General features: G+C 38.0%; 1 protein-coding gene across 2 annotated transcripts; it reads right to left on the bottom strand.

Annotated features, from left to right (window-relative positions):
• Positions 1-2,352: 2,352 nt before the first annotated feature.
• LOC147199888 (uncharacterized) lies at positions 2,353-11,368 on the bottom strand. 2 transcript variants are annotated; one of them, XM_086120883.1, is made up of 10 exons: positions 11,192-11,368; positions 9,988-10,188; positions 9,175-9,273; positions 8,928-8,975; positions 8,739-8,818; positions 8,081-8,177; positions 7,727-7,816; positions 5,818-5,991; positions 5,175-5,277; positions 2,353-2,741 (listed from the first exon to the last, which is right to left on the bottom strand). In XM_086120883.1, exons 1-9 carry the CDS (start codon positions 11,223-11,225, stop codon positions 5,222-5,224), a joined length of 879 nt encoding a protein of 292 aa, XP_085977009.1. In that variant the 5' UTR covers positions 11,226-11,368; the 3' UTR covers positions 2,353-2,741; positions 5,175-5,221. The 2 variants fall into 2 exon arrangements, with proteins under 2 accessions (XP_085977009.1, XP_085977010.1); XM_086120884.1 differs by having other exon boundaries at positions 5,175-5,274; positions 11,192-11,364.
• Positions 11,369-13,053: the final 1,685 nt, after the last annotated feature.

The following is a 13,053-nucleotide window of genomic DNA, read 5'->3' as shown; positions in this document are numbered from 1 at the left end:
GTGCACTGGGGTGTGGTCTAAAAAAAAAAATCACAATATTACCAGGGAAAAACAGGCGTGACAGATCACACTGTCTATGAAACATAGCTTCACCAACATCGCAAAAAAAAAAAAAAAATACAGTCGCCATTGGTTACTCGAGTCTTGTTCACACTTGGTAGGGGGTTATAGTGGGGTCATATCACTGGGACGTCCCAGCACTAGAGTGTCTGCTGGTTGGGCCCACAAAGGGGGTAATCATTGGGCATCAGCCGGACAGGTGGACGACGGGCACCCTCAGAAAACTGAACATCTGATCCGAATGTTGCAAAAACGTGTTAAATTTGCCAAGTAAGTCATCGGCAAGCAGACCACACCGATTCGGCTTAGCCTTAACCTTCTGCATCTCTATTGAGTTCATATGCGTGAACTCAATATGGCGCACAAGGTCATGTTCAAATAAAAATACCGGGCCACCTTGTTCAGATAATGTTTTGGTGTTGTGATGAGCTTCAGAGTTTCACACTGTTCTTTGATTTCAGCAGTGTTTAGTACAGGAGGTATGTCATTTTACAGTGCAAATTGATCAAAAAGTTTCAAAACGTATAGTAACCATGTAATAAGCACACTGTCGTGGGCAGTGCCGTGGAAAACTCGGCCTATAACGCGGGCCAAATAGCCGGAATGCCATACGCATTCTGTATCACGCTTTTCTAAAATAAATCTCTCGGCCTCCTCACTTGACCGGATGGAAATAAATGCTTGGTAGGGTGGGGGTGTAACTATAGAAACAAACACACCATGAGTTTTATTTATACTCACTCACTCCTGGATTTCGCTCACATTCCCATCGTGGCGGAAGTTTATTTGGCACCATTCTAAAGATCCTGGTGTCTTGTCGTGTGTTTTAATTCTTCCGGACCCACTTTGATTGTTAGAATTATGGTAAAAGAAGTTTTTTTTAAAATTATTCTTAAGCATTCTTAGAAACTATCAATTTAAAAATTCTAAAAAAATAAAAATCATTTTTCTACAATTCTTAAATATTTCAAAATAATTTAATAAAACACCACTATGATAATAAAAATAATAAAATATTTTCCCATTTCGTTTTTTTTTTAAATGATAAAAACATTAATTACTTTTACTTTTTTTTTTTAAATGCCAACATTATGGTGATGCACAATGCGTGTTATATTAGTCCGCAGAAGAGCCACATTTTGAATTTGGGAATTTTGGATAATGAAAGTATTTGGGAAATTGCCCTTTAAGTTGTTAAGGATTTTACGATATTACATAAAATAATAACAACATAGCAATTACCCCTTGAGGGCTATTTGGCCCACTCAGGGTTAGGCATCCCCCCAAACAGACAGACGCTACAAAACAACAAAAATGGTAAAAATGCACTGTTGCAAGTCAGTGTACAAGAGCTCCCTTCCTGAAGTCCAGAAAAGATGGCTTTGATTGTGAGCGGCCTCATGCTAAACGTCCGTTCTGTAAATCAACCTGCCATATAAATAGCGATGGCTACTGAGACCAGAGATGTTTCGATGGGGTGGAGGAAGAGGTTTAGATTCAGCTTCGATGCGGGCCAACCATGCCTGCGGTTGGCTACTTCCGTCACAAGCACACCTCCAAATTTTCACCTGCTCAATGGCCTATTCAAGCATTCCGCGGGCAGATTGATATAGATCCTGGTCCATGGAAACAGGCTGATACATAATCTTGCAGGAAGGTGCACTGAGAACCCCTGGGGATTTTTTTCCCATCGGATTAAATTAATGACACAACACATTAAAATTGAGATGTTGACCTTTTACCCGCAACAACAAAAAATTGCGAGCTATTAGAAACTGAACGTATACATTAGCTAAACAAATTTTAGCCACATAGCTAACATGGTAACCCACTGGGAAACACCATACTGCAAAGACCTTGAAGTGCTAACTTTTTTACTTCCCTCAAAACAACCACGCTAGCTATTAGCTTAGGTAATACATTGTGTAAGGTTAAACAAATGTTAGCAACATAGCTAACACTCTAACTGACTTGGAGACACCTGACAACAAACGCTAAGGTACAACAACACCTTAAAACTGAAATTTGGACCTTTTGACCAGTAAAATAAACAAAAAGAAAACACACTTATCTACCTTATCCAGTCTATTAGATGAACAAAAATACCCAAATAGGTAGATTTATGTTTTTTGTTGGTTGTTGTGAAATCCCAATTAATAATTCCAATAAAGAGACAGTAGCTCAAATTTTGATCGATGTTATTGTTTTTTTTTTTTCATATGAATCTGAAAGTATTTCATCCAAAACACTTGCGGAACATTTTTTTTTTAATTAGAACAACAACAAAAACAGTAACGCATGTTTTTTTTATTTTATTTAATTGGACAGTGACAAAACACTACAGCATTATAACAAGCACCCGAGCATTTACAAGTATATATAAAGCCTCCTCATTGCCATATATAACAAAAAACATCTCCAAACTATTCCACAAACAAAAAGATGACATTATCTCTACAGTAATTATGATTTTCAATCTCTTTTTGCATGTTACAATGTCACATATCTCAGTATTTATTACACTGTTTCACTGATGACTCACTAATGGAATAGCATAAAGCACAAGATGGAGGTCAAGGAAGTCATTAAACAACTTTTTCAGATATTTAACTTCTTATCTTCCTTAGATGAATGATGACCACAATTAAATTGTTTTGATCTGCAGTTGTTCGTCTCTTCACCTGGAAAAAGAAAAGAGATCAAAAGTGGGTTGAAAGCAATGCGTCCTGTCTCACAACCATCACCTGCTTTTTGCCACGGCTTGGCCAAGTTTATGTGGCCTCTGCTGTGAACTTTGACCTCCACACAGAAACAGCTGTTTGAGCAAGAGGCTAGCTGACATAATCTTACCTTGCCGCCATTTATGTTATTTATGCGTATTGGCGAGAATAGTCTGGAAATTGGAACATTCCCCCGAGAGCGTTGGTTCGGGATTTGTCCCAGTGTTTCAAAAAATGAAGTCGCCTCGCATTTATGTATATTATTATTTATTATTCATCATTTATTTATTTATTTTGGGGTAAAATAAAGCCAGCCATTAGCACGTTTACCTATAGCATACCAAAGGCAACTTGGTCATGCTTGCTAGCATCGCTCATTGAGTAGGTAATGTTGCTAACGTGACTTGCTAACACTCCATTAGACTTCGCAACACACGTACGTAGGTAGCGTAGCATAGGCAACTTGCTAGCACTAGACACCATTCTCCAATTCTATTTTTATTTTTTTCACGGGGAGTTAGGGCTTATCTTCGCTGACTTAAGGCGGACAAAATCCTGGACGAGTTGCCGGTCAGTCGCAAGGAACATCAAGAGACAGACAACCATTCACTCTCACTTTCACACGACGGACCTCCGCTTACTACATCAAAGTCAGCCGAATTTATCAGCATCACTGACTTCCACGTCAGTCCTTGTATAACTAATTTTATGAACCTAACTTTCAAACACAACATTAGACTTCCACCCCCATGGATCCACACCAAAAGGAGTTGCATTCCGCAAAATTTGAATTTTAGCAAAAGCTAAGTGAACAGTCTTGGTATTTGCCAAAGGAGAAATGAAAAAATAAATCCTGAAATATGATCGAAGGCATCGTTATGAGCCCCTGAGAGAGCATATTGAATCATTTGTAGAATAAAGTCACCTCTTCACTATTCCCACCTGGTTTTGGAAGCCGGACATACACACACACACGCGCGCACACAAAAAGAGACAAAGTTGAAAGGCCGTTCGTCATCAGGGTGCTCTCGAGCAATGCTTGTTCACTGACAAGCCATAAACTACAGCGGCATAATTAGGGAAGCAGGGAAGCGCAGCATGTTATTTTCCTGTCAGCGCCGGAGGGCTTTCATGTTGGAGAGCTCATCCAAGTTGGGGGCGGGGGAACGATAACTGCACTTCGACAGACAAAATGGTCTCTTAAAATGTATAGAGGTTTACTTGGAGAGTTGGGTTCTTATTGTTGGGTCACAGACAGGTCAAGCACCTTACGGCTCAACCTACAGCAAACAAATGTGATTGTAGCGTATAAAACAGTAACAGACTAGTGACAAAAGTGAAGTATGCGCAGTCAAGGCTGGGTAATAATGTCGCACAACTGGGAAGGACGGTCGGAAAGTGCCCTCCCCTTGTGAAGGAACAGCTGTTCCTTGTCTATGCTTTTTGAACACAAACCATTGAATTGTAGGAAGAAAAAAAACATGAAACCAAGGTGGGCATCGTAAAAAGGGAAGGTAGCTATTCACATCACACTTGTGGGTTTTTTTGTTGGGTTTTTTTTGGAGGGGGGGGGGGGCGTGATGCAAAAAGAGTTTATATGTGCAGTCATCATATTTGTCATCAGTCGTGTCCAAAGGGAAAGCTATGCCTTTGCCATTCACAATAGCTAATTTAGCCTCACGTTTGGTTATGTGGACATCGTGTGTGTTAGCTACGTTACTGATTGGAGTAGTTACGGCTAAAGTGTGTTAAGTAATTACATTAGATATCGTACAGTGAATACATCTGTAAGCGAGTCGCGTCGCTACATTAACAACAGATAAAATCTGAAGGCATGTTAGGAAGACACATTAGCAATGCTAGCTACACAAATAATGAAGTCGAATGGGGTGTTAACAAGATACAGCGGTGCTTAAGGTTAGCTATGATATCTAATGGTAAGTTCGACATTGTAGTCAGATCTGTCAGTCTCTGCGAGTCATTCTAGCAACATTAGCATTACCGGTCGAGTTAAGGTGTGTCAGCAAGTGAGTAGTCACATTAGCTATCCAGAATATTATGGGGTAGGAGAGATTTAGGATTACGGGGTTAGAGCTAGTAGAGTTCAGGTTAGCCCAAATTGAACTTCTAATTGACCAAAACATACAGTTACTTATAATTTATTGCACCACCTGTTGCGTTGAGAGCCTGTAAATGCACTTCAACAGCTAGCCTCACTTTGACCATTGCCAATCAAAAGCTGAAATAAAGGTATTGCCGAAAGTGAATGCATCACATGTGGACGTAGGGGGCCACACTCTATCCGGTGCCTTGAACTAGTCTCTGGATTTATGCAGACCCAGCATCTGTTACTACTAGATGAGCCGGCAGGGCGTAAGCCAAAGTGTGACTTACCATGTTTTACGAAGATCAACACAACAACCAAGCGGGGGCATCATTTCTCACACCTGGCTGTCGAGGGAAATCTCCCAAAAGACGGCGGACGATTTGAAATCTGCTTCAATGACAAAAAAAAAAAAGAGGTTAACCAGTAGAACAACTGGGTGTCCGAGAGTAGAACTAACTAACTGAACAACAACCACTGAATGAAGAAACTCACATACAAACGAACGGACTGATGAACGTTTCTTCGCTCACTTAATCAATTCCTCACGAACTCCCCAACTAACTCTGAAAAGGCTTGTGTCGAAAGTATTCTGCTGTCCAACGTATTTATGATGTCGTGTGAGCTAAAGCTAGCTAATGCAACACTTTTGTTTTAGACAACAGCAAATAATTGAGTTTTCAATGAAGACTGTGAGGGGACAGAAACCGTACCAAAATGGTTTCAAGTTTACTCAACGTTGTCTGATGTGGAACATATTGCAACAGTTTTTTTTTTCTTTTTACCAAAATAGAGTGTTGAAACATGATATGTTGCTAAACAGGAACTAAGATGAATAAAAACTGTTGCATCACAACGCCATGCTGGTGCCGTGCACTTTTAACTGCCTTGGTCCAAATGATTTGACAGCTGCCTCTCTATCGGACATGCCACCTTTCCTCTGCATCACGTCAGAATTGTTGCTGTTGTTCTCGTTCTGCGGACTCTCTTCCGCGGTCCCGTCGGAGATTTGTTGGCCTGATTCGTCGGTTTTCACCGGCTTGACCTCTTTGGCTTTGTTCTGTGAGTCGTCCGCTGGTGGAGATGCAGACTCTGCTTCAGCTTCAGCTGTAAAGGGACAACAAACAGACAAAAAAAAAAAAAGCACTCTCTTATTGCTTCCTGTGCACTTGGAGCCCTGTCCAGAAGAGCGAATCTAAGTTCTGCATTTTGTATGAAGTGATACTTGGGTAACAGTCCAAATATCTTCACCGAAAATAACTGGTCGACTTTAAAGCGTGAGAAAAAGCCTCCTAGAACATCTAAGTGTTATCTGAGGTTATTCAGAGGCACTTCAGTGGTGACAGTAGTGTGCTTTAATGACTTGTTTCCTGTGAGAGGAAGGACTGCCCCTTCACCATTTCATATAACTGTCTTTGGAGATTGAATATAATGTGCAACAGCGCATAAAAAGACAAAGCCTTCACCGCAAGATTAAAGAGTAAGCAGCGGTTGTTCACGCAGTCGTCGACACTTTAGTCCAAAGGCTCTCTCGTGTGGTCAATGGGATTACTGCAGTGCAGAGCCACAGCGAGACCTCAAGTCGGAGAGTGACCCAAACCCAGTTGCAATATTACGGGAATCAAGTGGGGATTGGGAAAACAGTCAAGGTATTACATGATTTTTTTTTTTTAAATCGGTCTCAGTCCTGTAATTATTATTGTACCAAAGTCGTGTTTATGGGGGCTAAAGTTAAAATATTAGAGAAAAGAGAAATAAGTTTGAATGTTACGAGAAGAAAGTAAGGATTACAAAAATAATTTATTTTACGCTAAAACATTTTTTTTTGCGTAAAGTAAATTATTTTATGATTATTATCAAAATAAAGTCATGCTCATGGGGAAAACGTTGAAATATTATCGGATAAAGTTAATACATTGGGAGCATAAAATGTGACCAAGATATATATAAAATCAGAATTGCATGAGAATTTTCCCCCAAATATTTTGACATTCTTGATGAATTTAGGAAAATGAAGAAGTTGAAACAAAAAAGCAGACATTTTGTGTTCGAAAAAATTAACTTTAGGAATATCTTTGAATAAATATATTCCATCTTTATTCATATAAAAATTCATGTATTAATTACAACCATGATAATGAAGTCAAAATATGTGAAAAAGGTTCTGTCATGTATGTGGAAAAGAGATTTTGCCTTTATTCTTGCAGTGATTATAATAAAGTAGTATTTATGGGAATAAAGTTGAAATTCCTTTAGAATAAAGTTGGCAAGCGGATAATAAAAACATCATGAGAATTTAAAAAAATCAACTTTATTCGTGTATAAAATATTAAAGTTTTTTTTAATTTTGAGAATGATGTGGAAATATCACAAGAATACATTTGAAGTAGTGCGTGAAGAAGTTGTAATTTCAAAAAATTGATTTTGATTTTCTCCTTAGAAATGCAACTAACTATAACACTTAATGTGATTTTTTTTAACAACTTTTCTTTTAATATATCTTAATTCTTTATCTTTAAACCTACGTCAATGTTGCCCATTCCACACATTTCTCCTCACGCTTGACCATTACTTTTACTTTTTGTGGCTCTCAAAACGTAAAAAAAAAGTTCCTCTGGTATGAAATGCTTCATGCTGGTGACAGCATAGCTTGATCATTTCCGAAACTTTAGAATCCTCCACATGAGTAACAAATGACATCAAATTCGTGACCAGATGTTCTGAGTTGGTATGTGACAAAATGGGGTCAACTGTAAGAACAGTAACGGTCACTTCCCTTTTTTTAGTGAGTCTTGATCTTAAGAAAGAGGAAGTTAATTCATCACAAAAGTCACTCTCTTACCTTTTGGCTCGTCTTCGTCCTGTTTTGGCGCTTCTCCTTCTTTTTCTTCTTCTTTTGACCTCTTGTCTCCACTTTCAAACGTCTGCAACCCTGGAAGGTTGATATAGATGCCCGTTTATATATATAGGAGGGTGTGCACACTTGTGCAACTATGCTATCTTAGTTATTTTTACCTGTACTCTGGAATTTTTTTTTCAATTGAGTTCTACAGGTTATAGCTCACGTTCACGGTGTAACAAGGTTGGAAAATAATTTCGATCAATTATTATTTTTTTCCATCAGAAAAACCTGGCGATTAAACAGGGGTGTGTAGACTTTTTATATCTAGAGTATGTACTCGTTGTTTCGACCTACCGTTGTGTGGCGCGCTGTCGTTTGCAAGCATGGGCTCCACGGGGCTGAGAGGGACACTGGCTTCATCCGCTCTCGAGGAGAAGTCGACAGCGTAGCGCTGAAAGACACCAAAAGTCTTGTCACGTGACGTCAAATTCAATTAAAAATCAAGGTTCTTTTTTTTCTCTTCATAAAAAGATCACATTTTTATTTTTAAATAAATACATGGTTACAACTTTATTCCTGTGAAATTCCAATTTGCTTTCTCAAGGAATTTTTTTTACCGGCCCCCACTAAAAAAATACAACTTTGTACTTGCATCACTCCTTTCTTTTCAAGAAAATAAGTTTTTAGAAAAAAGGAAAAAAAGCTTTATTGTAGTGTAATTATGATTTTTTTTTAATCCTACGATATTACAGCATCCACCCCTCCTAAAATTTTCAATTATATTTATTGAATTGGGATTTTTACATATAAACTTGTAACACTAAAACGTCTTAGAAAAAATATATTTTTCTCTAAAGAATATTTAGAATTGGATCCTTTTTCAAAAACGAGAATACTTTTGTTTTTTGGGGTGGGGGTATGACTTTTCTTGGTCTCATTTTTTTTATGGGACCAAGCATTTAAACACAAATATGGCGGGGGGGGGGGGGTTCCTCTCGCCTCTTGTACTCACCCTTCCTCGCCTCTTGGAGATGTAGCAAGCGATCCCGAAGCCGATGGCTACCACGATGATCAAAACGACGATGAGGATGCCTTGGTGGGACAAATGCGGTTGAAAAATAGTCACATTTAAGACCACACTCCTAACTTATGTCATATTTCATTTCAAGATACACCGAAGGAAAAACTAATGGCCACTCACCGGTGGTGTCGTAGCTTTTGGCGGTGGAAGGCTTTGCTGTGGTGGTACCTGTGTGAAAAAGATGATTTCCCCAGTTCAACTTACTTATGCGTCTTTATCTATTACATCTTGAATGGACTATTGATACATTTAACCACTGTTTCAACTTCGACCACTACGATCACATTTGAAAACCTTTTCCTGCAAAAAAAAAAAAGAATTAAGTTCTTGATCTCTGAGCGGATCCTCTATGAGGAAAATGACTTACTTTTGTCCCTCTGACTTTCCGTCATTTTGGTGGCGTGGGTGAAAGAGGTGGACATAGGTGGAGGCGTGGTCTCACTGGATGTGCCTTCAGTGCGGTTACCTGGGTCAAAAAGATCTCATTAGGTGCACCAATACTGAACAGTCCAAAGTAGGAAGTTAAAAAAAAAAAAAAAAAAAAACTAAATTGGAGTTCAACACAAAATTTCATGACAAGTTAAAAAGTTGCATTAAAACCCACAACATCAATATCGCACTGTATCACAGCATTCATTCTTATGATTATAATATCGATAAGGTAGCATCATATTAGATTTACTTGCTCAGAAAATATAAACCTTCATTTCTGTACTATTGCCAAAAATAATCTCGCTCACCCCCAATAAATCAGATTTATTTTGTAGCAAAATATACCGTACAACTTTATGCAGTGCTTGTAATTAGTCAGAATTTTATTATAAATATTTTTTGAGGAAAAAAGTCAACATTTTTCAAAAATAAAGTGTGCAATATTCACACACACACACACACACATATATACACACACATACACCTTGCAAAAGTACTCATTTTCTATTTCTGTGTTGGACTCTTGGTCCTGTTCAATAAACAGAACAAAGTGCATTGACGATGGTGGCTCGCCTTACCCATATGTGGGGGCATCACATCATTTTTTGCAATGGCGTACAAAGCAGGGATGGACAAGCGGGCACATAGCCCCTCCCAGGCTTTGCAAGCCACCATCTTAATGTGCTATTAAAGTGACGTCTGACCCGTCTCGAAGACACAGTGCCTTACTTTCCGAAGTTTAGCATACCTTTCTGATCCGTCCAAGGTATGGCGCTACCATTGGCATTCGTGTAGCTCACGGTGCTACTCATGAGGGTGCCGTTTCGGTTTTCGGGAGTTTCAGAGCTGATGCCATTTTCTGCCACCGTGCCAGCCACGGTGATGATTCGCTGTTCTGATTCCGTCGTCGAGCCGGGAGGCATTTGCGACGCTGCTAGTGAGACCAAAGCTGCGGGAAAGCAAATCCTCGACATGAAGGGTTCAGGTTACGGTCAATTAATAAATAAATAAATAACGGCCATAATACCAATAATAATGATAATGTTAAATTAAAAACGTAAAAACCTTAAAATAAATTACATAAAAAATGTTAACTAAGAATAAAAAGTGCATTTTGATCAATGGATTGGTGTATGGTCTTTCCAGTATGATGTACAGATCCTCATCACTTAAAAATATATGAAGAAAAACAATCAAGTAAACGTCATTTAAAAATAATAAGATCCTAATAATTTACAAAAATTGCTTCCTAGAAATAAATGTTATGGGATGCAAACTATGCGTGATACTGGTTGTCACTTCCAAGTGATTGAAAAAAAAATTACTGAGGAATAAATTAAAATTACTTAATTAAAAATGGAAAATGATATGTTAGTAATGTGCATTGACACACTTTTTAAATCCTTTTAAAATGCCTTTCCAGCAGCTCCTATATTTTGTTCTCCTACTTCTTCCTTTCATAACTTTGCTGCTGTGAATTGGGAATTTCTCCATTGCGAGACTAATACAGTAAAGGTTTTCTTATCTTCTTATCTTATTTGCATAAATAAATGGAAATGGATGATCAAAAACATCACTTCAAAACAAACTAAGAGGATAAATGGCAACATTGCGAAACGTAATATTTCAATCAAGTAAAATCTATTTTTAAACATTTTATTAAGGAAAAAAATAAATTTACAATACTTGATTTATAGATTTAGGGTCTAAAATTTGAGGCTATGTTGACTACAATGACTTGTAACAACCTAGTAGGCTGATGTTTATCAACATTGCTCTGTTCGGTTCAAACGAATTACATACATCAAAATGGGGAACGTGAATAAACACACTCTAGATTTAAAAAAAAAAAAGATGATGATAATGAATTACATCATGAGCCATTATTGTGAACTAATTCCGGTCGTAAAGTCCTCACATGATTCAGTCAATTTCTAACGCACAAAACTTACCCAGCGTAACCAAGGACGGCGCAAACGCGAGCATAGTGCCCGTGAAAAGAATTGAAGAATTCAAAATAAATTTAAAAAACGTGGATAAAGTGACTCGTTACGTCTCGAGCTGTGAGTGTGGCACAGCCGGAAGGCAAAAAGAGGATGAAGGCCGCAGACCGCAGCAGGGTGCACCCTGTCTTGCTTCAAAATGCTGCAAGCCACAGGAAGCCTTCCACTATTACACTTCTCGACATTTATTTCCTCACTTTCTAAATCCACGCGAGGAGCACTTTGGTTCAGTGGAACTCGCTCATTTCGTACGTCTGACTTTTGTTTGACCGCGATAAAATGTTCTGTGTCAGTGCATGACTCGGAGCTTTACATTTTTATTTGTATTTTATTTTATTGACATTGGGCGATTCAAAGTGCAATTATTAGACATCGACCCAGCGCTTAATGACATTTTCTCAATGTGTTTTTTATTTATTGTAGTTTCTATCTGTCCGTTCTACTTTTTACTCACTAGATGTCGCTGTAGTTCAGGGGAAGGACAACAGTCAGGTTTTTAAAATATGTCAGAATTGTAGAACTCATTTATTAGCATTATTTTTAAATGTAACACTTTTTTTACCAAGTCTTTTGTGTTAAAAAATATTTTCGTAAATTGTATTGATCAGTATATTTAAAAATAGTGATATTAGGGTCTGTTTTTTGTTGTCAATCTGATGTAATTTTTGCTACTTAAACTTTATTTGCTGAAGTGAATGTTGAAGTTATTTTAGAATTTTCAGAAGATATTTCACAATTTTAAATCTTAAAAAATTATATTTCATACATAGGTTTTCATGTCCTAAAAATTTCTTGAGTTGCTCTTCCTTATTTGTCGAGACACATACGTTTTCAACATTTCTCAATCTTTCTCCCATTTTTTTTTTGTTATTCTAAATCCAAGATATCCTTTTTACGGGTACATTTTATTAAAAAAACATTACCCATTTTTACATGCATTTTTGTCTTTTATATAGTATATATACACGTGTGTGTGTGTGTGTGTATATATATATATATATATATATATATATATACAGTATAATTTTTTTTAAAGAATCAGGCAGTGTTTAAAAATCAGTGCTTAGAAGAGTTTCCTCATTTTAACTATGAAATATATTTAAAATATAATCTTAAATATATGAAATTATTATTATTATGAAAGTTAGTTACAGTTTCATTTTAGGAAAAAAAAAAGTAACCTGAACGATCGAATTGGTTGAATTCAACTGAGAACAATTTGCAATGACTGACCATCATATTTACAGAATATTTGTATTTTTCCACACTCATATAAACGTTTGTATGTAATTACGGTATGTAATGTCTACTTTATATAAAGTGTGGTGACCATGTTTACGTCCAAGTTAGCAAATATGGGCGGTCCCTTGTGCCTTTTGTGATTTTGTTGTTGTTGTTGTTATTGTTGTTGTTGTTGTTGTTGTTCCGCACTCACCAAAATGGGAACAAGGACGCATCGTCATGTGGTACCCTTTATACGAGTGGGTGTCTGCTACTCGGAGAAAGACCCTCATCCACGGCCAGCCCCAGGCACCATGCGCTCGCAGACTGAGCTGGAGCCCAATGGATGAGCTAATTGTGGAGAGAAGAGAGGGTGGAGGAGGAGGAGGAGAATGTTTCTATGTGTGTGAGTGAGCGAGCCGGACCACCCACCCGGCAGATTCAGAGGCACAGGATTCACAGCCCATTCTGTTGACCCGGCTCCGGGCGAGACCCTCCCTGATTGTTTCCGAGCAGGAGGAGGAGGAGCGCTAAACAGTGGGCTGCGTTTCTCCTCTTCGGGCACACAAAAGGTGTCTGAATTACGTTGG

Source organism: Hippocampus guttulatus, chromosome 9 (assembly GCF_054856545.1).
Source record: "Hippocampus guttulatus isolate MCC_2025c chromosome 9, RoL_Hgut_1.0, whole genome shotgun sequence".
In the NCBI taxonomy this organism is placed as follows: domain Eukaryota; kingdom Metazoa; phylum Chordata; class Actinopteri; order Syngnathiformes; family Syngnathidae; genus Hippocampus; species Hippocampus guttulatus.
The sequence above is the reverse complement of the archived record's forward strand: the minus strand, read 5'-3'. Positions and strand labels throughout refer to the sequence as shown.